The sequence below is a fragment of the Anoplolepis gracilipes genome, chromosome 10 (assembly GCF_047496725.1).
Source record: "Anoplolepis gracilipes chromosome 10, ASM4749672v1, whole genome shotgun sequence".
Taxonomy (NCBI): Eukaryota; Metazoa; Arthropoda; class Insecta; order Hymenoptera; family Formicidae; genus Anoplolepis; species Anoplolepis gracilipes.
Genome location: NC_132979.1, coordinates 4,895,658 through 4,922,664, shown reverse-complemented (window position 1 = coordinate 4,922,664; position 27,007 = coordinate 4,895,658). Strand labels below are relative to the sequence as shown.

At 36.8% G+C, this 27,007-nt stretch overlaps 1 protein-coding gene across 2 annotated transcripts in view; it reads left to right on the top strand.

Moving 5' to 3' along the window:
- The window catches only part of LOC140670495 (uncharacterized), a 194,501-nt gene that overhangs the window by 60,877 nt on the left and 106,617 nt on the right, over window positions 1-27,007 (top strand). The window contains exon 1 of one of the 2 annotated variants that reach the window (XM_072901120.1): window positions 22,436-23,099. The exons of the other annotated variant lie outside the window; for it this stretch is intronic. Coding sequence (XP_072757221.1) covers window positions 23,054-23,099 — 46 coding nt within the window. The 5' untranslated portion in view covers window positions 22,436-23,053. Of the gene's footprint in view, window positions 1-22,435; window positions 23,100-27,007 lie in introns of those variants that run through there. 2 annotated transcript variants of the gene reach the window in all.

The window sequence follows — 27,007 nt, the reverse complement described above, 5'->3', positions numbered from 1 at the left end:
AAACTTTCAAAAATTAAAAAAATATCCGAAGAATATAATCAGCAAAAGATGCACAAATTGAATTTTCTCAATATGTATTTGCAATTGTTTTATCTAAAATATATATGTGAGAAAAAAATAATATAATTTATATAATATATATATTAATATATAATATATAATATATAACATATTAATTGTATAAAAATATATAAAAATAAATGTTTTTTTAATCATTAAATGATTTGTAAATATAATTTTTTTAATAATCTGTATCTCTTCTAGTTTCACCAAATTTACTCGCGCTTTAACATTTATTTATTCTAATTTCTTTCAATTTTTGTTAATTGAGCAGTGAGAATTTGATTTATATACCTGTAATTATATACAACATTAATTCGGTGACAATAATATAATCGGCCATATGCATGCACTCATTAGTCGAGCACAAATCGTGAGAATTTTGCCCGCCTGTTTCGCGCCGCTCATGTATTTATAATTGCACGAGACGTTAATTAAGCCGTTATCGATGCCACTGATTATTTTGTCAAATACAGCGGTAAGTGTATTATGATGGACCGAAAATCAATATAAGCTGCTTATAGTAATCGCTCATTAATTACAACGGCGCACAATCGTGCAACGGAGCGACATTATTCGTTGTTACATGTCATTCGTTTTCCCAATGACGGAAATTGCCAGCAACTGTTTTCTATACAGCGAAAAGTAATAAGCGTGAAAATGGAAAGGATACACGCGATTATAAAATGTAAAGAGAATAAAATTAATTCATAAAAAAAAAGTTAATTGTCCTTTATTTTAACAATAATTGTTTTTCAACGGGCACAAATTTTACAAACTATGAAATACTTTTTCTAATTTAGATAAAACAAAAACTTTTACGTTAGGAAACGGAAATCACAGCTATTGAGAACATTTCACAGTGAAATTTACATCTATTGTTGTTAATTCAAACATAAGAGGTTACAAGCACAGCATTTTATGCAGCATAATTTTTTCTAATTGTATTATATATATTTAAGAAAAATAATTGTCCTAATTTCTTTTTCTCTGCAAAATGCAATATCAAAGGCGATAAATTATTCAATGCGTGTGGCGGATGGAAGTGCGATCGATCCTCCGGACAAACTTAATCGCCTTGTGTTAAATTATTTCTTTTACCGAGACTTCGTACACCTTTCGGCCACGATATATCTCAAAAATAGTAGCCACCGACCTGGCACGTCCACCGAACGGGAATGGCGGCTCATCACGCTTCACTATATAACCGAGTGAAGATTCTACCAGCCTCCTCTCCCTCCTTCCTTTCTCTCTTCCTCTCGCTCTCGTTTCTCTCGCCTAAAGGGAACTTCCAGTACTCCGGCAACACCGGCTCCGTCGTGTAATAATTTCATTTATTTGCTAAATCCCACCACGTACGTGTCACGAATGATTAACGGTGGCGCGAAGATCCTCGCGCCTCGGCAATATCCCTTTGAACGAGGGGAAACCAGCTACCTACCGCTTTTTCACAAGGTGCGGGTGAGAAAAAGGCGAGCGAAACGACGGGATATTCCCGGATTGTAATTCGTTGGAATCCAGCTTACGTATCTAACGGTTCTGCTCATTTTATTTTAACTTTTTTTCAGATTTTTAAAAAGACATTTATTATAATTCGAATCTTTTTTTTTTTATTTCTCAAGAATACTGATCGCGAGAAAGAAGTATGTTTTTCGAAACTACCCTTGTATAATTTTTAATAAATTATGTGCGCGTTTAATTCAATGTTATAGTTTAGACAAAATTATCTAAATTTCTTGCGTAAATGTTTTAAAACGTCTTACGTATAATTTTTTAAATTTTGTTTAAAATCCCAAAAATAGCAAAAATTTTACTCTTTCTTTTATTCAATGGAATCAATTGTGCAGAAAGAGTTCAAAGCGCTGAAAAAGTACCTGCGAAAATCTCCGGAATGTACCAATTATCTAATACTCGCGTAAATATTGTCCCTTTCCCAGGGACAAATTTGCTCTGAGATTTTCTCACCAGCGACCATGTCGACTTTCCTGGAAATTCTTGGCGCTTCTCTATCTCTCTCTCTCTCTCTCTCTCTCTTGCGCTTCTGGCGATGGAACCTGCAGAATAACTATCAGCGTTGATCAAGCAATTTAATTACCGACTTCTCACGGGAGAGTATCCTGTTCGCGCGCGAATAATCGAAAGCAGTACTTTAATGTGGAAACGGATAACTTTCCGAGACGCGCAAGAGGATCGTAAATATATTAGCCAGTTCTGCGGATGAAAGGAGGAACTTTTAATTTCTTTTAGAGTACCTATCTTTCGATAGCGCGTGCACATGAAGGTATAAGCGCAACTCTTTTTACCGTCGTCGACATGCGAGAACAAACTGTAAATAGCGAGAGTTTGCGAGGAGATGAAAGAGAATTGTAACATGAAATCGACGTTCAACTAAAACACAAAACGGACAAATTTTCTCGCGATAGTATTCTCTAACATAATTATTAATTATTCGGTTTGACATAATATAATAATAAATCGGTATTATTAGTTATAACTGGTTATTAATTAAAATATAATTGATGGATGTGGTACAATATGTTTAATACAAAATTAATCTATACTTGATAACTATTGAATTTTATAATTATTTTATCATTCGGATTGAATGATGATATTTTTAATTATAATAAAATGTATAAATAAACATTTTGTATATATATTCAACGAAATGTAAATATAAATATAATGTTAATGTCAACTATATTATAATAGACTACGCAACTAACTCGCCATGTTTTGCGAGAAAATAAACTTTCGACAAATATATATACATAACAACTGTCCACGAGAAGGATAATTTCCCCTGGATTATATAATTCGCTGAATAATATAATTCGCTGGATAATATATTTGCATATATATGTGTGACTAACTCAAGACTGTCAAACTATCACTAACGATGACAATTATCATGAACTTAACGTAAATCAAAACAGAATGATGCGTTCTTAGAGATTCTTTTTACTTTTTCATGTTACAATAAATTAATAATAACTATATTTTTAATAGAATATCGTGCAAAAAATTTCGAGATATAAATTTACGTTTGAAACTCGTTAAAGTAATTGTATGAATAATAGATACACCGATAGATTCGTCAGTTTCACTTTGCTATTATTTGCAAATATTTTCTAGTCTCTATTCATATTAATAAACCGAAAAAGCGGATAAAGTATAAAGTACAATATAAAGAGTTGTGTCAAGTATGATTCATAAAGGCATGTTTGTTACCAATAGAGACTCTTGTAAAAAAAAGACAAAAGTTATAATCACAATAGCAACATAAAGGATTTGCAAAATTACATTTGCTAGCAAAAAGGATAAAAAGCAGTTTACCAAACAACAATTAAATTCCGTGTCGCACTTAAATTCCAATATTAAGCTTGGGATAATTGAAATTTTTTACGCACCATCTCGATACGTCGACGGATCAGGTTTGATAATACGTAAAGTTCGATAAAATTGGAGACTTTAGAGCGTTACAAAGTTTAAAGAGTAAATTTATCTATCTTGAACTAACAATAAGTATCTATCTCGCGCATTAATTTTATAAAGTGTGGTGTAGTGTGATATTCTAAATTTGAAATTCTTATTTGCTTTGCGAGGCGAAAATCCGAACGAATTTTTTGTAATACGATTGTTACGTTATTGCGTGAAATGCGCTCCAACTATTATCGAAATATTATCCCATAGCTTGCGGATGTATATCGAAAGATATATATATATATATATACTCTCTCAATCCTCGACACACTATACCCGATATTCAATAAGCTGTGCCAGATGCATCAGTACTATTATATCCTTTCAACTTTAACTCAGCTTCGGCGAAACTAAATTCGACAGTTAATTTACGAAATATCGACATTGCGATAAGCAGCTTTACCGTCTGTAAGAGATGAGACCATGAGTCAGAGATACTTCCCCGTGCACGTTTGCATGATACAGCTGTTATTCACATGTTTCAATTTAAACTGCCACCATAGTTGGCACTCTCGTATATGGAGTATTTCAGAGGCAAATCATTCAATACTTTATAAATTAAACAAATCTTAAATTTCTTTCTCTTTCTCTATCGAAGTTATACGAAGTATATCGATGCAAGATTTTGAAGTGTTTTTTTTTTTTTTTTTTTTTTTTGCTTTAATTCTAGTAAAACTTTACTTCCATCAAGATTTAATTATCTTATTAAGATTTATCAAAATATTTAACTTTTGTATTATAATAAAAATCTTCGCTAAGATCTACTCGAGAGATCAACTCTTAAATTTTCCGCAGGATTCGAAATGTCAGGAAAATATATATGTAGACATTCTCAGTATATATCTTTATTCAAGCGAAACTCGAATAGCGAAGATTCCGGCACGAGTTTGACTTTCTAAAGCTCGCTTTTCGGAACTTATATAAAATAGAAACTCAACCCGCATCCAGTATCGTCACACGTATATGTACGTGCGCGCGCGCGCGCGCGCGTGTGTGTGTGTGCACATGTACGTACAGATCTCCATGTTGAAAGATCGTACGATTTACGAGTATTAGGAAAATCCACGGGGTTGCTACAACGGCGCACGTCTCGCCGAGTGAAAGGGAATAAACGTCCGCGTCGTTTCGCGTTCGCGCTCACGCCAATTCGCAAAGTTCGGCCGTCCCTTTTCTAATGCGAAAGGTAATTTCGTGCCGATCGAAGGCCTTTGAACTACTTATTTACCGGGAATAGAAGCGAGACGTAGCAACGATCTCGGGGCGGCGACCCCCGCCGGAGAGAACGTTGCTAAAGACGTCTGGGACATTAGTATGGCTCCTAGAAACGTCATCGTATAAATCGGCGAGATTTCTCCGTTGCCGTAACGTTTATCGAACCACCCTTCGACGCCAGCAGAAATTGGAGAATCGGAGGTTAAAACGATTCAGGCTCCTTGGAGACGACAGGGCGCGCGAAAGAGCTCAACGATCGATCGCAATTGGTCGGCTCTAGTTTTTATTATGTAATGAAACACTCGTGACCGGGCTACTCCAATCGAGTTACATCATGTGTTGTATGTGTCCTATAAATCGTTACATAATTTCCGAGTACCTACGAGTAATTGTGCTCGTTTCGAATTACGTTCGCTTTCTGAGATTAAAGTTACGGAATGCGAGGAAAATTAATGTCTCGAAAATTATCGGAAATAAAAATAATGGAAAAAATTTGCAATAATTTGAGAAATTATTATAGAAAGAAACAAGTTGTTATTAGATTTTTTTAATAATTTCAATTCTCTTATTGATTTATAGAAAATCTTTAAAAGCATGAATTTTTCAATAATCTGAAATGTAATATGTTTAACGTAATGTTTTATCGAAGTCTATGTTAGATATACATATTTCTGCAAGAAACTGAATAATTGCAAAAAATATCATTTATCTGCGACCAGTGTACTTTTCCTCGTGTTACCTGATATCCTCTTCACTAACATTGAGAGATGTTTAATTTTCCAAGTCGACTATACATTATTAATTTCTACATACCGGAAATAATTATCAATTTCTCTACAAAAAAGGTTCAAATAAGACAATGATGACTTGCTATTACAAGACAGATGGTTGAAGCGATGAACACGCGGTCGGTTTTGCACGGAAAAAGATACGGGACAAGAAATAAAGTCCTTCCCAGTGCTTGATGCCTTGTAATTAGGTCGACGAAGGTTCGTCATTTTTTTCAACAAATCTCGCTTATGACACAGGAACCGAGGGGTACGAACTATCCCTTAATAAGATGACAAGGGATTCCCAACCATCGTTTTATTTCATCTCTCTCGCTACTATATTATCGATTCATAATATAGTAATATAATAAATTAATCACACAAATTAAAAGTTTTTATGTATAAAATTCCCATCTAAGAAATGTAACAAAAGTTTCAAATTAAATTATATACATCTAAAGATGATTATTATGCAATTTTCCCAATTTCTTTATTGTTCAAGAAATAAAAGTTTAAAGTCCAAAAATAACGTAGCATTATTTTTAAATTTGGACTCTTTTTTTTTTTTTTATTTCGCAAAATGACACTTATTATAAATTAATTCGTAATTTCTATTTCTTCTTGATTCTCGTTGTTTTTTTGTCTCCGCCTTTATAGATGCATCGTATTGTTTTCATCAAACCTGAGTAACATTCGCAATCTGCAAAAATGTTTGTCGGAGCTTGCTCGCAAACAATGGAGAAAAAAGAAGAGAGAGAGAGAGAGAGAGAGAGAGGGGGGGGGGGGGAAGAGGCGATAATAAGTAGCGGTGGAAAACCGCCGCGAAATGGGCGGGAAAAAAGGGACGTCCGGTTCAATCAAAGGACGCGAAGGTGTTAAAACCACCGCCGTTGCACGTCGACGCTCGCGCCTGTTTGCTCCCTGCTCCCTGTCGTGTGAACGACAACAATCACCGTCACACCGTTCGTCCTCCGACACGTCGGCACCCCACGGCTTTTTTCATTCGGTCCACGTCCGCGCATCCCGTGGAAAATAATATCCTGTGTAAATGGACGACTCGTGCTCCACGGGGCTCCTTCACGCATTTTTCCTTTTTGCCGTCGACCTTCGCCGCCCTTCGCCGCCCTTCGCCGCCCTTCGTCGCCCTTCTTTCTGCCCTTCGTCCGACAGCCAGCAACCCCCATCCCCGAAAGACGACTGCTTTTTCTTAATCTTCTCGGTCATTTCCTGTGCGGTAAGATAACGACCTCGTTTTATTTGCAAAATTGTTCTGGACGCTTAAGAGATATTTTCCTATACAAGGTAACACGATGTGGTCTGTATGAGAGAAAAACAACGGTAACAAAAACACACATGTTGGCGGATAACGCGGGCGACTACAGCTTTTACTTTTATTTTATTAGCAGAGAGTACCGGCTACTCATAAAGGAAGGATGCAGAATTTTTCTCGCAGCGCTCGCTCGCGGCGGTGACTTTTAGGATTGCGTAAACATGCGCCGACAAACGAACTGGTGCCTGCATGTATGTGTTTGCCTTGGAAAATATTTTCTTTATTTTGTCGCAAATAACGCGGCCCGAAGGCGTTGATTTATATCGAAATGATAATAGCGACCGCAGTGCATTTTGTTCTTTTGTTTTTTTTTTTTTTTTTTTTTTTTTTTTTTTTTTTGCAACTTCCAATTTGCCTCACGATCAACCGCCTATGTCGCAGCTTGCCGCGTTGATTTATGCCCAGCCTGTCGAACGGATATTTTTCGACGTTTATTAAGCCGCGAAAATGTCAGAATTTTGATAAATTAGAAAAAAGAACGCCCAATTGTGTAATTTTGAATCTATTCAAAATTTCAAGTGTTGCCGAAATAATTTACCGCTCGGTAAATAATTAATTATTAACTTGAATGCGTTATTCTCAAAATACATATTTCCATAATTAAAAGCATATAATTGATTATATAATTCAATACAATTCACAATAAGATCCAGGCCACAGATAATTACTGTATAATTAATAATTATTAATATAATCATAATTAATAATTAGTGTCACAATTAGTATTTTGGTTTTCGTTATAGCAGGAATGGAAAATCTTTCGCGACGATGCAACATTATTCTATTGAAAATCGAGGAGGCACGATTTGCGATGCAACACATAACGTTTATTGCTAGCAGAACGCAAAGCGGGTACCCGATGAGCGGGGAGTCTCTAATCCAGGAAACAAATGTAATTACGTACTTCTGTCGCCAAGTCATTAACAATGTATCCATTTGGCCGTTTACGAACTTTTCGACGTTTGGTTGGTACCATACTCTCGCCATCCTTCTCGTTTATTACGCGCTCGATTTGTTCTTTTTTCCGTATTCGGGGAAAAAGGATCTCCATGTAGAATGTTCATTTTCTCTCTAGCAGATGATTACGATGCTGCAGCTCGTTTAGAAATGCGTATATTATTTTTCGTTAGCTTTCAGTGTTTGAATTGGAAAACATGCGTTAACACAGTAGACTAAAATATAAAGTAAATTTCCTGTAAATTGCAAAAGATAATTGTGAAAAAGACGAAAACAATTTTTTTCCTCACGAAAATTATTCCATATAATCTGCAGAACTAACAAATAAAATTTTACATGTGATTCTATGATATGATTGTCTTTTCTAATACAAATAATTATTTCCATTACAGAAATTTTTGTTTCTAATAATTTTATTTGTAAAATATATACGAAATATAAATTTTCTGAAAAAAAGTTTTAAATCAAACAATATGATAATAAAATTATCGACGCATAGTGATAGTATGTATATTAATTGCAATCATAGAAATTGCATAATCAATCAAAACGTTGGCTTAATCACTAGTTAAAACTCAATATATCCTAGAGCGATATCGCCGATGGCACTCTTCTTGACATCGAGAAAATTAACGTTTCGTGACAAAAATATCCCTGCAGGTATATGTATCAAAATGCACATACGTTTGACATGGACGACACATGGGCGCATTTATAAATTATTACGAGCGATTGATTCGTCAGAAAAAAGGAACGAGATTCTCGCGGGTAACCAATTCATATGCCGAAGTTTTACATGGGGCTGGGATAAAAAATATTTCCAACTTTAGTGCGTCCGGTCGGTTTATACGTCCACGATATGGAAGGAGGCCATATATATATATTTATTTCTTTTTTTTATATCAGTTCCCGAATTTATACGACGGCATCGAAGGACAGAGAAGCGCGAATTCCCGACACGAAATCATAACGCGTACCGGACACAGATCGTTCGTCACTAAAGTATTATTTTTTTTATTCGCCGATGCAGAGAGGGAAAGAGTAAGAGAAGAAGAGAAAGAGAGAGAGAGAGAGAGAGAGAGAAAAAGAGTCAAGCCTGATGCATCGCGTGTCGGATGTAACCCCCATTTTTCGCTGTTATTTTTTTTCTTCTTTCTTCCGGCAGGAGGCAACGATGCGAAAGTCGTGACGCGACGAATTACGCAAATACGCGTTTTGACGCGGCGACGTCAATATCGCCGGATCGCAATAATATTTACGGCCGGTTCGCGAAACTTCAAAATGAAAAAATAGTTGTACAACGTTACATGAATACGATAGAACGCAATAATGCTTACCGTGCGATCTTTACGTTTATAAAAAAAAAAAAAAAAAAAAAACAATAGTATAAAAATTGCAATTGTAATTTTTCTTCAGTGTCACATTCTTTTTTCTGCGAAATATTGAAAGCTCGCGCAAAATGGCGCTAAAAAAAAATCTCATGATACAGCTTATAATTAAATAGTCTTTTTTCCCTTTGCTCGAAAGTTCAACTTCCTCCTCGTGATCCTACGTTCGCAATAATCTTCCTTGTCCGGTGGCACGATTGCTTGGCATTAAACTTGAGCATTCGCGCCGTCTGCCTAAGCCGAAAATAATTGTGGTAGGGAATCCCCCGGCACTTCGACTCTCCAATACGTGAGCCGAGTGTTCACCGGGAAGTTCGTGACGAGATGATACCGTCGTGACCTCGTCTTACCTGGCTCTCACGGAAAGCGATCGTATGGTGTAAAAGATGCCTCTTTTCCTCGTTAATGCCCTCGTTTCAACAGCGGAAGCCAATCTTTCTAATAATGATGCCGTTCGCCGCTCTCTGAATTCAGGCCAGCTCGCATGTGCGGTCGAGCTTTTTATAAAATTCTCTCACGATTCGGCCTCAGCCAATCGACAGGTCGGCCGAAAGCGTGAAGAGCTCGATATGGCGGAATCACCGATGGAATTATATCAGAAACGATATCCTGGCGTATCAAACGGGCAAAGGCCACGTATCGGAAAAAGTGAGGCTTGCATCAGATATGTTGAAAAAATAATGCGTTTTCTAAATTGGACATTTTTAAAATGTCGAAATCGTAGAAATAATATCAATTTAAATGATTTTAAATTGAAAATTATAGAGAATGAATAGTCAAACTTATATAATAACGTATTTTTATAATGTAACATAATAATCTTAAAATTAATATAATAATCTTAAATCTTAAAGTTTGAATTAAAAGACTTTTCCAACATTTTTTTAATTAACATTCTTTTATATATATGATAAAAAAAACTAACAAATCATCGTGAGTTAACGCAAAAGAATATCAGTGTAGCTGCGCTGTACAATTATATGCGCGATATATGCTAATTGAGAGTGTAATAGTACATAACCACCGAGTGTGATAGTAAAAGTGCGAGATAAAAGCAAAGCGACCTGCGTAAAATGACAAAAAGATGCCACGGTGCATGTACATATTTGCTGCCAATAATACTAGATTTTATCGAGAACATGAACGTCAGCGGGACCCGCAACGAAGAAATTAGAGAGCGTGTAGAAAATAACGTCTGATTTTTACGGTGGTGCCGGCGCCACTATAATGCGGGACGTAACTGTTATCGGGACGATCAATGTCCGAGATATATGTATGTGATATGTGACGTATATCGGGCGCATTGTCGGGGAGGCACACAGGCAATTTCATTGCATTTAGCGATGCGTGTGCGGGGAAGAGGGCGCGCAATTTTTTTTATCAGACGCGGAAACACCCAGCGTTCGCGCTCGAGAAACGGTATCGAGGTATTTCTCGCCGGGCTTTTTTTTTTCACGCGATGCTCTTGTGGCAGCGCAATCGGATTAATCAGCGGGATAGAGAGCCGGGCGATATCGTCAAAGTGCGTTTGGATCGCGATGGACGCGCTCATTGAGCCGGTATCATTTGCTCAAATGGGGAATTTCTAAAGCCAACTTGCTGAAGCAACGTTACTCGTTGCCAGGAGAATTGCTCGCAATCGTCGATGCGTTTGTTTCCACTTGGTCGTTCGATTATTAATCTAGCAATCCGTTGAGTCGCTTTCGTACGTAAGATTATTCCGCGCGAGCGACGCGCGATAAGAGGACGAATGAATATTTGATGATACAACGAAAATTGTTAATCATGCAAGCGTATTTGCTTGAAAAATATTTCTCTCTCTCTCTCTCTCTCTCTCTCTCTCTCTCTCTCTCTCTCTCTCTTTTGATAAATCTTTAAAGTATCAGTATTATAAATAATAGTCATATTTATTTCTCCCATTAATATTAAATCAACAATTTATCCAATAATCTAATGTTGATATTATTTCATTAATTCACTTATTCTGTGTTTAAAAAAAAAATTTATTTTCGCGCGATATATCCGACAAAATCATCGCCAGTGGAATGAAAAGCAAGTATATTTTATCAAATCTCACGTACAATTTTTGCGGAACCGTGGGATAAATGATGCAGCCCCATATTGTTTCGGCAGACCAGTATTGCCAGATCGCAAGCGGTTGATACCTTGGCGACGTCGCTGAAGTTTACAGCGATGTATCACGCACCGAGTTGTGCAGCTGCCCGCGGACGTCTGTATTGTCGATTTAGCCAGGGTAATTCCTGTAAACATACTGCAGCGTGCAATACACTGCGAGTACGCGAACAATGCTGACGCGTAATAGCCAATCAACGGGCAGCGGCCCGTACCATTTTGACGGCTGAGGCTAGTCCACGCTTTACACTGTATGAAGAGCAAATCGCCACAGTCAGTTGTGTCGGAGCTTAACGAGAATCGCCCGCCGGGTTTAAGCGCGAGCAAGTGGATCAGCCGCGATATTGGTCGGACTGATTAAAAGAAAAAATAAATTAATTTCACACTCCGTGTATAATTCAATGCACATATGCGCGAATGAGTCTTCTTTTCTAATTTTCTTTGATTCTTAATACTAATGTTAATCAAATATCAATCTTTGTTGTCAAAGTTCATTACTTTTACATGAATTTCAACGTAATTTCTCTCTATCCGAACGAAACGAAAAGAGTTTAATCTGTGGAAAAATATATTACAAATGTAATACGATGTAGAATAAATATGCAGAATAAATATTGCAGTGAAATTAAAAGTCATTCGAGAATTGATGTTCGTCGAGCTATCAAAATTTTTGACAGCGATGTCGATACATTTTCAGTAGTAAATTTTTACTTAAAATTTTGTTATGCACGCGTTTTCTCTGCGTCTCTATTTGCGTGTGCGCGATGGCAATTTTTATCGAATATTGATCCGCATATACATATTTCGGACTCTCCATTTGCATTGATTTACTATGATTACTATTCGAGAGAAGTATGTTTTGCAATTTCTATGATATTTAAATGCATTTTTAACTACAACTCATTGAATTCGTGTTAAATTTTAGGTCGCTTGAAATTTGACAAGAAATTATTTATCCGTCATTATCACGTGAGCAATTATTTATCAAACGATATATAGATATAATATATAGGCGAGAATTTATCTTGATTTATTGCTGAAAATAAACGCTTTAATCCGCGACACATATATAATATGCGATGCATAATCAATATACCAGGTGTCGCGCTGATTTTCAAGTTTAATATATATTTCATGCCGCTTATACGGCGAGTTTGTAATGTGTGCATAATGAAAATTCTCTTGCGTGGATTAAGTGTCCGTAGAAATTATTTACTAAGTTTACTCAATTCCTCCTTAAACAGAACTCGTCGACCAAGCCTTTTTTTCCTGAGGATGATTATAAAACCATCGCCGGGATGGAGGATTTTATTCGTGAAAATGACGCGAGGCACACAATAGAAGAGGAGCGATTAATTTCGCGTTAATTTCTCCAAACGACTCCTAATCGAAATCGCAGCCGGTCGTTATAAAAGTGCACTCGACGATGACATTCACACCGCACGACTAATTTAGCGTCAATCGACGATGTCCCGCTTTTAACCTCTGAAACCATCGGCCACTCGCACGCACGGTATGACATAAATCTCCCTTTCCACTGTGAAATCGTACGTGACGCGTTTATACCTCGGATCTCGAACCTGAGGATCTCAACCGCTCGTTTCTCGACTTGCCGAGAGAAGCCATCGGCGATATCCATCGCTCAGCTGCGATTTTATCCGGTCTTTCCGGGTCATAAAATGTTTCTCGAGTGGAGGGTAGATTACCCTCTAAGAGAGAACTCCATCGGGCAGCTTTCGTTGGGTCTCGCGGGAGGGAGAAGGAAGGATGTGAGCGGCAAAATATATTCCGCAGCTGAATGCAGACGCATCCTAAAAGGATCATAAAGTCCGAGATAAAGATCACGCCCGACGATAAAGGAGTCGCTTATTCGTAAGGTCGCACATTCGCTCGTATCCCCCTCATTCCGAGTTACATGCTAGACTGTAATTAGATATACGTACAATCGGACATATTTTCTCGTATCAATTTCCATCTCGAGGAATCGAACTTATTAAGATAGTCGCCATAGGGTAAACTAGGGTATGATGGCCATAGGTTGTAATTTTTTTCAATAATCGCTACATTAGTCATTATCAAAGATAATTGATATTTACAGTAGTTTATGTGCATACATTATTCGAAATAACGATATTTTGTGAATCTTATATCATATTTTTACTTTTGACTACCTGCAAAGTTTTTCATTTGTCCACTAAAAACTGTTACAACGTCGAATAAATTGCAGTTAAGCTATCGTAATCGACGTTAGATATATTATAAAGATATGTAAATTGTTATATGACCTATAATTTTTATTTTCGTTTTCACTATTTTTTTTTATAAATATTATGACCATCTTTCCGTCACTATGGTCATCTTTTCCTTAAAAGTTGGGTAAGATGGCCAATGCTTATGTTGTATTTTGTTCTATTTTGATAATATAAAATTTCTATTAAATATTTTCCTTTTAATTTCTATAATATTACGTAATTTAAGCTTCAGTGAAGATATAATATGCCAAGCGCTATTAAAAAATAACAAAAATAAAAGTATGTTTTTTGCATTTTAAAAAACTATGGCCATCTTACCCGAGTTTACCCTATACATTCGTTATACTCTTTCTCCACGTACACCTAGGTAGGGAACGATAAAGTCCTCGACGAGACGCGCGGCGTGTAAAGTTGATATCACCGACGGAGCAAGGGAAGGGTGGGGTGGCGGGGGGGGGGGGGCGAGGAGGGAGCGGAGAAGAGTGAATATCATTCGTGTAAGAATGTCGGGAGACCGTACTGTGCATTCGCTACCAATATGTCATTTTGCGAGAACTCTCCGAGATACTTTTTGTTTAAGCTCACGCCGGTGTATTCGCGGCACGAGCGATCGAGAGCCGCAAGCGCGCGCTTCTATTGCGCGTCACGTTTGCTTTATGTATCATGAAAGCAAAATGACTCCGTTTATCGGGAAGGAGCGGTGGCGGAATCTCGAAGACGATACTCTCGATAGCGTCCGAGAGGATCCCTCCTTCTAGAATCGATTGCAACGGGCCTCTTTATCGAGATTGCATCAACGATCGATAAAGGAAGCACCCTCTTAGGAAGGTCAGATACGTCAGAGAAAGTTGCCTCTGAGGAAATGGGCGGAACAACGCGGTATAAATCATATCCCTTTTCCTGCTTATTATATAGTATTCTTTTTTATGGTACTATAAAGAGAAGAATCGGAAAGATTTCACGTTGAATAATTAACATATATTTCGCGTTAACTTCAAAGTTTTATGTCGTGCCGTGAACTCGATTTCTGTGTGAAAACTGGTATCTGTCAAAGTTTTATTTTTATTAGCTTGCAGAGGCCCCAAAGGTCCGCGTGTTGCGTATATCATACAACGTTAGCAGAAGGATCCCTCTCGTTTCGTGCCTGTAAACTTCTGCGAAAGCCGCGTTTTCCCTACGCAATACCCTCGGGATGGGGAGATGTATTTAAAGTCAGATATTTCGTGCTCTAAAAAGCGCGCTTTACATAGTGCTTTGTATTATATTATTGACGTAACGGGTAAATATTGTATGTATTATATTTTATTTATTATTATTTATCATTATTAGTTGGCGTTAAGATTTTTAACAAATGAACGGACTAATTTCAAAGTTATAAATGCCGGCACATTATAAATGTAAACAGAAAAGTAAATCCTCGTAATTACAGCTTGCCACGGACAAAGACTAATGAAAGAAGAAAAAACAGGCGACAGGTAAATTAGACAGCCGAAGGGAAGAATGAATTTTCGTCGTGGTGCGATGATCTGCGAGAAAAATAAGAGAGGGAATGGGTGACTGCGCGAAAACAGTAAAGCTGTTTGTTAAGATCCCTTTGTAGCATCCAAGGCTCTTCAACCGACCCTGACTTCCCCTCTCCTCTCCATTCACCTGAAAACCAAATGTCTCTCTCTCCCTCTTAACGTAGAAACGAGTGAGCGTTATCCTCCCTTTGTCGGGGATGGTTGAAAGCTGGGCGGGATACGCCCTATCGAAGGTCACGGTGTAAGACAAACGTCTGTCTCTTAGCAGAGCTCTACCCAGGACGAAGGCGAGGTCGTTCTCTCTTCCTTAGGGAGTGATAGCAAAATATAATCGTGCCAGCTATTCAGTTTTGTATGATTTTCCCTAGTGCGTGATAATGACATTCAAGCGCGAAACATAATATGAATGATAATATGAAGAGAGGGAAGTTAAAGCAAGGAAATTAATTAAACGTGATCAACGTCGAATTCTCATCCAAGTATGCAAAAATAATAATTATTATCTTTTTATTAATTTATTTGTGATACGCGTCGATCCTAAATTTATATTGAAAAATCCCAAAGATAAAAGAAATAGAAGCATTATTTAAGCACTAATTTTATTTTCAATGTAGCGTTTCAATGTAAGTTCATCTTGTTGCATATTTATCAGATTACGGTGAACAAGTAATCTAAATATTTCGTCGTCGTTCTGAATATATGTATATACATACAAAATACCCTTTCCGGTAAGCTGAAAGTAGAATATAGTGCATCAGGGGATTAATACACGACCACACCGTCGCGTCCACACGTTCATTCGTCTTTCTCCATGCAAATCCCGCACGCGAGCAACAGCGGAGAGTGCGCGGCCGTGTACACACTTCATTATTTCGACACCATACATTTCAATCCCGCCGGCGATTATGAAGAATCGTTCGCGCGTGCACGAACGCCATGTGCACGAGTGATCCCTTTCGGCTCGACAATTTCAAAAAGATCGTTTCGCGTCAAAATGAACTGCGACGACAGATCCGTCTCGTTGATATCGCTTCGTATCGGCCACATATACGTGGCGAACAATATACTTTCAAAGGGACAAAAAAAAAGAACTGAATAAAACTCTATCGGATGATATATGTGAGGATAATATTTGTATTATTCGTTTATTAGCGTTTTTCGCGTTATCGCTATCAATCGCCTTTTCATGTATCATCTTTTTATATCATATGCAGAAATATGATTTACTCAAAAATATAGTTGGAGATAAAATTTATCCGATTTATCATGTTATCAACGATGCAGATGTTACATGGAAAGAAAAAAATGTTCTTTTAATTTTTTCTTTACATTATATTATAAAATTTTTATTTTCCAATTTTCATTTTTTTTTTTGTAATAGTTTATTTTAACTTTAGAATCGATTTAATTTTGCTCTGTAGGAAAGTGTCGTTGGCTCAAATGTAAAAATGGAATCGTCATAATTTTCACGATTCACCGCAAAACGGCGACGATTTACGAAATCAATGGTTATCAATTTACGTGCGATATCGGTCTGTCCGCCGCAGAACTTTGCCGAGCAGGAAAGACCAGGCGACACGGAAGAAAACGAGCGAATCTGGACCCGGTCCAGACTGGAGGCTCAAATGCATCCCGAACGAGTGTCCGCCCCATCGTCGGCCGGCGCCGGTACCGCGTCGAAAGGTTAGTCGACCGGGAAAAATCGTGAAAACTGCGAGCTTTCAATTAAAAGGCATGGAGGTGTCGCGAGGAAACTGGGAATAGACGAGGACCGAAGAACGGTGGAACAATTGAAACGCGTTAATGGCTCGCTGTGAGATTAGTAATTAGCACCCGGTAATTTACGGTTACCTGTCGTTCACTTACCTCTGGTCGGACATTATTGTAGAAGGATGAAAAGGGGACGTCGAACAGCAAAATTATTTCCCAAAGTACGAGAGAAAGAGCATCGGGCTTCATGGCTATTAATCTAAAAAATTGCAAGAAAATTATAAAACGTTAGAATAATATTAATATTTTGCGTTTATATAATTTCTGATTTTTTTTAATGACAAAATTCTTTTTTTAAATAATAAAGCGCCAAATTTTTCAAAAAACTAAGCGAGAACAAAATTATTTTTACTTTACTTTTGATATTACTAATAAATATGATTGATCTTTTCTCGATTTTAAAAAGGAAATTTGCAAGTTCTTCTTGATTTTCCAGAAGAGTTGTAACTTTAGTTTAACTCTTATTTATAATTTGTTTTAAACATCAGATGGCATTGTTTGAATTTCATCGTTTTCGACCTAACGATATAGCCGGTAATCCCTATTCATAATACGTACATAAAGTGGTGCGGGAACGTCCTGGACTAGTGGACGTCGTCATCTCGAAATGAGATCTAGGACGAAATAGGACACGGTGAAAGATCTTCGCGACAGAGATAAAATGAATATATATGCGACAGGAAAATCGCCACTGGTATGGCCGTGGCAATCATCTGTCCCTCTGCACTCCTCCCCCTTCCGAGATCCGAGTAGTTTAGCATTTTTCCACCTTCTCCCTCTAATCCTGCTCCGTTTCTTCCAACTTCCTCTGGCGACGGTTCTCGCCTCATGAATAAAGATGGCGGATTCCGCGGACGAGGAAGGAGAGGACGAGCTAGGAGAAAGTAGGAAAGATCACAGAGAGGGGATGAACGAAGCGAAAGATTAAGGGGAAACGAGACTTCATGGCTTGAACAACGGAAGCAAAGGCAGGAATTATCGACGAGTCCTTCAGGAATCTTTACTTCGAGGTGGGGTCGTCTTTGAATGGAATGAATACCAGGCGAACCGTCGTACGCAGGACTTTCAGAGGCTTTGGCTGAGAGGTGTTATCCTCTTGCACGAGAGAATAAGTTTCGTGGTATCGATTATCCCCCTGTGTCGCATAGGGAAGAACCTGACGACGACAGGAGAAGAAGGGGCCAAATATTTTCGTTTGTTTTAAGTGAATATCGTCGAGGAAACGGAGAATGAACGGAGATGTCAAGATATCCAACGAAGTATCCTTCGGGGATTCGCTCGCTAACGGAAGTACGTGGTTTCGTATCAGTATCGGGAATACTACCGCTCATATAAGTTCGAAAACATGAAGAAATTTTGCGAGCAAATTTCGAGACACAGAGATAAAATATAATACAATATATACATCTATTTTTATATATTATATATATATATATTTATTATTATCAATTTCAAAAAGCATGTGCGATGCATATCTTAGTCTTGAAATTTTTATTAAATTTACTTGAATTTGCAAAAGTTCACAGTATATAATATTCTTCTCCATTTACACAGAAATTTCTCAAATACAATAAAGCCGATATTAGTCTATTCTTACATTTAAGATTATTTTAAGTGTTAAGTTTTAGATTGTCTTAAGATTCCGTTTAGTCAATCAGATGGCTGAATAGAATCTTAAGATTTTAAGATGCTCTTAAATATAAGAACGGATTACTGAATACCTAAAAAGTGTTAGTTTCTTTGTTTATTACTATGCAGCAATTTTTTTTGTATTTAAATTTCAGTTTGGATGTAAAGCGCGTAGTAAATAATGCCGTTACTAATTGTAAAATGAAAAATGTTAATATCTGTCTTTGTTATTTAAAAATCTGATATTTTACTTTTATAGAGAGAATTCAGAATATTTAACTGATATTTTGGGCTTTATTTGATAATAATCCAGCTTCAATAAAAATTAAATAATAATTAATGCTGATAGACTGATCGACGATTTGACTGTAAATTTTTATCTGAGTAAAGCGTTTTAAATATTCTGTTTAATTATAATTGTGAACGTGCGAATAAAAAATAAATTTTAAAAGAACATTATCGTTAGAGAAAGCAAATAGGATTTATTTAGGTTTCTCGCTTTAAAATATTATACTTCTAAATTAAATTTTTATTAAATTTTCCGACCGAAATTGATGATTTTTTCAGGAACGTTGACTATATTTCAATTAGATTGTAGAAATTTTTTCCAAGTAGGTTTTCAAACATACATGTTAATTTATACATATTCCACTTTCCTCTGAATCTAATTGTTTAGAGAATTATCTTTTTGATGTCACAGATCATCTTCTCGTGTAGGATAAATTGCTTACAAGAACAATTATTCACACTAACGCGATCGCCCACTTCCTTAACTCTGGAACATAATTGTGCTCCACGCGGTTCGTTCTACTGGAGAGAATGCTATACGCGCGAATCTTGCACTTTCACTCGTCTGTTTGCCTGCTTCCTTTCTCACGAAGGGAGGAGAAGATGAATTTCGCGATTATGCGGAATTTATACGGCGTGAATGGGACGCCGGTACAGCCGTAACAATATCTCGGATTCGCGCGCCTGCGATAAATAAGGATGCCGGTACAGGAAGCGCTCTATAAATTGGCTTTTATATAGGAAACCGGATGTTAGTTGCCACTATTTCGAGAGACACGTGAGATGAAGACGTTTTTTTGGATATTTTCGCAAAAATTTTCAAAAATGTATGTAGATGCTATTAACTTTATAACAACTTGTAAACTTTTATGTAGTAAATATAAATATAATTATATTATTCTAATGACGTAAACAATACATATCATAATAATTTTTCTGTTGAAAGCTTTAAAGTTCTTAGTTTCAATGTATAATACTTCTATAATTGCTTCTACATAAAAAAGTTATCCAATCGAAAAGCGAAAACGAAAGTAGAACGAAAAGTCAAGTTGCATAAACGTTTACGAGTTTCTTTCAATGCGACGGAGAGTGACGTACATTGCGAGGCATACGAAGAAACATGATGACGTTACGTTACGATCCTATCCTCTTTTTCTTCTTCTCATACATATATTCACGGAGGTGAGGAAAGATAAATCACCCGATTACAGAAAATTGGTATAGCACTGGGAACGAATGAGACGAAGGAAGGTGAGACAGCATATCGAAATGGATAAAAAATGTCTAAGCAAGATACATGGTCGCACTTAATATAAGTGTAAACTTGAAGCGAGACTGGAATATCGTAGCGATACTATGATAGGCGATGAAAATTTCTTTCCTCCCGATCCTTTGCTATCTTCGTACGCAGAGAGACGAAAAATATGAGGATATCGCAAGAGTAGAATTTATTTTTTATATATTTCAAATAGAGACTATACGGAGAGAGAAAGAACTAGAGAGAGAGAGAGAGAGAGAGAGAGAGAGAGAGAGAGAGAGAAAGAGAAAGAATGTCCAGAATTATTTCCGAAAGGACGCGATACGACGTCGCATATCTCTTTTTCTCTCTCTTTTGCTCTCTGTATTTCTTATTTCCTTTCGTCTCCTCTTTTATCTTTAAACTTATTCTTTCCTTTTAACGAACGTCCCGTCGAGAAGATGGATCTACTGATTATAGGGAACCGGTATGAACATGGGAGTTGTTTGTACATCCATAGTAACGTCTCAGACCTAGGCGCGAGTAAATAGGAATACATCCCCTCTACACACAGAGAATTATAGGGAGAGAGAGAGAGAGAAAGGGAGGAGGGACGGAGGAAATGTGGATAGGTACGGATGTGAGGTGCGGAATGCGGGGGTGGTAGACGGCGTACAAGTTCGCGAACAGTATATATCTGTCACGAGGCGTCGCGTGATAAAGGGTGGTGTTGCCGGTAGGTCCAGGTTAATTTATGGCCGCCCGACGAAATATTGTTCCCACAGCAGAGATTAGTATAGCAACCACTGTCGGTGACCCATCCTTGTTACTCTTTGCTTTTTCTTCTCTCTTTCTCTCCTTTTTATTACGGGAACTTTTATTACGGATCGAAATTCCGACAAAAAGCGAAGATTACTAGCGCCGAGTGAAAGCGCTAATTGGGCCCGATTAATTAGCCAGGCTACTTCGCCGTGCGATGGATTTTTATTGAAAGACATCGAGTTTTAACTTTCGCGTTATTTGAGAAGAGAAAGAAGAGAGAGAGAGAGAAAGAGAGAAAGTTCCTACATGTATACAGTGTACATTAAAAAAATTATTAAGCACAGAATATACATTTTAATCCTCGCCATTTAGATTTTCATCGATCTCATCGTACTTTCATCTTTAAATAACACAATGTTATACATAATCGGTCAAAACGAAATATTAATAAGGAAATTGTTGCAAAATTCAACTAGCAAAATTGACCAAAAACACGACAGTCAACAAATTAAACGACGTATTTTAATCAAGCATTGGTGGTACAATACATTTCCATTTGGCCGTCCACGAATCACAGTTCATCCTGAGACGTGCATTAAATTATCAAGAACGGCGGATGAGAGTTTCGCGAAGTGGTCCAAAATTTGTCTTGGACACCGCTGAAAAATGGTCGGCACGCTCTACGATAACACTGCGGAAATGGCGGGCTCTCTCCACGGTCAATTAACGTGTCGCTGGCTCGGTCAGGAGTAATTGCGGATTTAATTAAGCGATAGGGGAGTTGGTTCTGGGAAATATACGTTATGCCAAAAATGCAAACAACTCTCATTGCAATTGCTCATTCCTATGACAGCTCATTCTCAACGGATATAAACATAGAGTGTCCGCAATTGACATTCCACAATTATCATTGCACATGATAAAAAGATAATGGCAAAAAGATACACTAATTACATGAGTGTAAATTCGGCATTTTTGCTGTATGTAATAGAAAACAAAGATGTGCAATTTTTATAATAAAAATAATTAAATAAGACACGCATTGCTAAATTATGTAATAAAATATATACTAATAAAATATATATAATATATTAAAAAATATAGAAACTAAAGAAATCCAGTTTTACGTTTGTATCTTTAAGTTGTATTAACTAGTAATATAAAAAATTTTGAAATATGTAAAGATTTTAGAAACAAACTTATCGGCCATCGTGACGGTGATGAAACTGCACGATTAAACTCTTTTTCCAGTTATACGGGACACAAATTAAAAGTATGTACAAATAAAGAAGGAAAAATAGGAAAGACATCTCATGGTCTTACAAACGCAAGAAAACAACCAAAGATTGCTTCGCATGGATGAACAAGCAAGAGCGCGAATACTGCCAGGAGGTAGAAAACGAAAAGAATAATTCTATATCAAGAGAAATATACAATACACACACACACACACAGACACACAAAATATTTTGTTTTTATTTGATCCGACTAATAATATTACGTTTAGTAATTGATCGTTAAAATAAAGGCCGAAAATTCACGTCCTTTATATCAATTAAAACTATAATCCTTATAAAATATGTATGTAAAATATATGTCAGAGATATTATTACATATATTAATTCCATAATGCAAATGTAAATCATTACTCAATATTATAAAACTTGAAAATTAATTGTAACAAGTAAATATTCTTAATTATAAATGTCTTTTAATTCCTGTCGCATTTAATAAGGCAAGATTTTTCTTCGAAAACTTTTAAATATGCCATTTTATGTAATTCATTATCTGTCTCGATTTGCAATCTCCTGCTACGAAGAAGGGAAACAAACGATCGGAATGTGATGACCCGTCGTGACGTAAAACCGATCTCGGATCCGCGAATAATCAAGAAGAAGAGAGAAAGAAGAAAAAGAGAGAAACGAATTGAGGGAAAGAATAAAAAGACGCAAACATTGAGTGTGGTTGCGCGGAGGCGACTGTTTACGGTGGCGGGCAGCAATGTTTGACGAGGGTGGGTCGGGAGGAAGGTTACTACGGCTACAGATAACGCAGGACCAACGGACGATACCCTGGGGAACGTTATCCAGGAGCGTACCCAATAGGACGTCCGTAGATAGGACGGCGACCCGGCCGGCAACCTCATCCTGACGACGCGTGGCAATCCTGCCAACTGTCGCTCCTCCATGCTCTTCGTGGCTACGACGGGATATTGCCGAACGTGGTCCTCGTCCCAAATGAACGATAAGCCTTCAGAGAATGAGAGAGAGAGAGAGAGAGTCCGGCAATTCGAATGGACGAAAAGGTAAACGCTCCGAACAGTGAATGCCTCTCGACGAATTTCTTGAAAATCGTTGAGATCACTTCTCCTCAGAAATTAATTTTATGTGTAAGGTAGAAAATTATTTGTCAAAATTTGTGCTCTATTATATATAACATAATATTACTGTTTTTTTTTTTTTTTTTTTTTTTTATTTTATATATAATAGAAATAATTTTCTACCTTACACTCACGCATAAAATTAATTTCTGAGGAGAAATAATCTCAACGATTTTCAAATTTCTACTAACGATTATTGAGCGTTTAATTATTATAGAGTGCATTATACGCGGGTTGTTTGAAAGCCAATGAACCGTTTGCTCATCGTACTTAAACGTTCCTTTCTGCTTCTAATTGTAAGTGGATGAATTGCCTCTCAAACTTTATATACGAGTATATAATAAATATTAATTTAATGATTAATTTTAGTTTAATTTCTAATAATAAGTTTAATTCTTTTCTTTAGTTTATTCCTAAGAGTTGAATTCTTTTGTTTAATATTCTTAATTAATTCTTTTTTTCCTTACACGATGCTAGGTCAAGAATCTCTTATCTATATCTTATCTATAACATATAAAGAGTTACATTAAAATAATAAGATCATATTGCGAAATAAGAGAAGCGAGATAAAAAGATTTCCGCATTTAATGCTTTATTCAAAGTTGATGGGATTATGAACTTATTAAAAAAGTTAATTCGTTTTTTCACAACTTAATCTGAAGCTCGATTATCCGGAGATATCATTCCTAATTTTCCACGATATTAAGTAGCAATATTGCAGAAGAGGCTGTTGTGGATCACCGCTGAGCATCCGCATTCTCGAATTTACTGATAAATCCTGCTTCGACGGTTCGAGAGGCAATTCATCCACTTAGAAGCAGAAAGGAACTTTTGAGTACGATGAGCAAACGGTTCATCGACTTTCAAACAACCAGCGTATAACGCACTCTATAATAATTAAACGCTCAATAATCATCAGTGGAAATTTTAGTATTTTCAATAAATATCGCGTAATTTATAAATTATTAATAATTAATTATAATATTACAAGTCAAACTATGAAAATCAAACTATTAAACTCAAACAATGCAAGTAAATAATAAAGTTTTATTTAATTTTAAATGAATTGTGCTTCGAATACAGATTTTTGTTTATTTCTTAATCGTCGAGAAATTGAAAAATTACAAAATCGTAACAAATAATCTCTGCTATCCATTAAGGATTAATATACGCTTAAGCACCGTTCGAGAATCTATCATTATCAGTTTCATGCAGTAACAGAGGCAAATATTTTACACGTGTATTGTTGTATATTACAAATACATAATTCTATACAGTGACCGTCCCATAATTGGAGTGCAAGTTTAATTGCGAGTCTGCCAAGCGCGAGATGCACTCGCACGTATTAAATTACACGCAGCTCACAGATTAGATTACCGGCTGCTTTTCAAAACTTCAGACGCGCATGTAACTGGACGTAACGGGAATATTGATATTTTGAAGATGCCGGAGGGATGTTAGCATGAAAAGCAAGAGTAGAGGTTACTCTCGGATCGCTTTCGACTGGTCATCCGCCATCGGCAACGATTAGAAACTTTCGAGATCGGACCGGACGCGCTATGTAAATGGACATATCGTGTCGAATTAACGGGATCCAATATCTAATTTACCGTGGAGACAAAAAGAGAGGATAGATGAGGGGAATTGATGGAAATTGTGTTTATCATTGATACTCTCGCGTTTAGGGAAGAAGGACAATACGCTTGTATTATACATTAAAACGACTGAGCATAATTGCTGTTCTAAACGCAATGGAATAATACAAGTATTTTTTTTTTAAATATAATTTGTACATAGTATTTAGATATATTTAGATATTTAGATATTTAATAAATATACTATAGTCGTTCTTCTTTTTTAACAGATTATTAATTAATTTTTCATGATATTAATTTAAGCATATTCCATCATATTTTGCATAATTTCTCTTTCTTCCATATTACATTCATATGTAACACATTGTCGTTTTACGTCTGTTCGCTGCAGAATCGTGAGCAGCTCGCGCTTGTGACACAAAGTGGCCCACTTCCAAAAGTGGCTCTTCGCAGTAAAGTGAAAAATTACGACTGTCGCTCGCGAAAGCAACGCGCAATTCTGTTAGGATCGTAAAAAAATGAAATTTCCCTTCATATGGTCAATAAAAGTGGTTATATTCGTGCATTACGATGAATGCGACAACGAGTATCCATAATACAAAAAGCAAAGTTCCTTTTTGCATATATTTCATTAAACTGAATTATCCTCCCGACCAACAAACCAACAAATCGATATTTACTCATGAAAAATATTTTAGTAGGAAATTAAACCTAATATAATTCTTAATATATTAATATTAATATTAATATTTAGAATGATATACAAATTTCTGCGCGTGGATCTCAAGGCATTAAGAGAAACCTCACGACAGAAGAAGAATGTCCTTTTCAAGCTGATCGCAAATTCTTGCGATCAGCTTATTTATATTATACAAAAGCGAACAAAGAGTTTGATTTCGAGGAATTCGAATCGTCATTTCCCACGCGGGAGAATTTTCGATATTCCGCGTGAAGCTCGAGAAAATATAGCGACTCCCATTCCTGGAACAGGATGTAAAGTTTCCTTCGAAGGGCGGGAAAAGATCGGGAAGGCGAAGATGGAGGGTAAGGGCGAGGTCGAGAAAAATTCATAATCTCGCAGCTCCATGGAATGAGATATAAGCCACGGTCGGAGAGAGAAGGATACAAGCGAAGCGTGAATATATACAGGGATCTCTAAAGTTAACTGCGAAGAAGACTGTCGCGGTATAAAACGTGCGAGAGATGAAATTTGAAATCTAATATTTGCGCCGTGAAATTAAATCCGCGATGAATTCTCTCTCGCCGTGTCGATCCGAAATTTACGCCTACGTCGTCTCCGTTGTCTTTGCCTTTAACTCTTTCAAATTTAGAAATCTAATATCTTTTAACGAAACGGATATCCACCTTTTATCTTTTTAAAGTGCACACGCCATTTTACAGATACATTTTTAGATTTATAACATCGTTTAAAATTGCCCTATAGAATAAATAAGTAGAGGAGAGGTAAAAATTTATCGAAAAATTTTCCAAGAATTTTTCAACGCATTATAATGAAAAAATTCTCTCGTTTTCTTTTTTTTTTTTTTTTTTTTTCGAAAAAGAAGAAATTCGATTTCGAAGGATTCAAAAAGTAGCGGGATTCGCGTCAGCGTTTGCCGATCGATCTCTCGCCTTTAATCGGGATTTATCAGCTGTGAGTTCTTCGACCATTGTCGATCGCGCTTGACGCACCGGGCGGTAAATCGTGCGGAAGTTACCGCGGCGAAGCCATCGGGTACACATACTCGGCCAAGTTCTCTCTAGCCCGGTTTCGACGGCCACCACGGTCGATCAGCTCCCGATGCGGTTCGGTCCTCGGCCTGCCCGATATCCACCGCGGCCGTGCATCTCGTTAATTCTTGATGACTACATCGAGGTGGTCGTAAAGTCAATCGAGGAAGGTCCCGTGAATTCGCAGTTCTCGTTTAACAGTAACAGCGCACATAACTGATATATCAACCATGCGAACTATTCAATTTATCAATCTACTTTTGCATCGTCGTGACAGAGGAATAGTCTTAACTTGAATCTTCCACAATCATCGATTATTATTTATGAATAACAATTAAATTAAACATATTTATATTTATTTTCGATTTTAATTTTGCACGAGAATTTATTTCACCGATATTTTCTTTCCCGATCCATTCTGTATAAATACGTTTCGCAAAAACAATATATATATTTTATATTCACATTCGTTGAATCAATGTCTGACAGTTTGCTGAAAATTGCAAT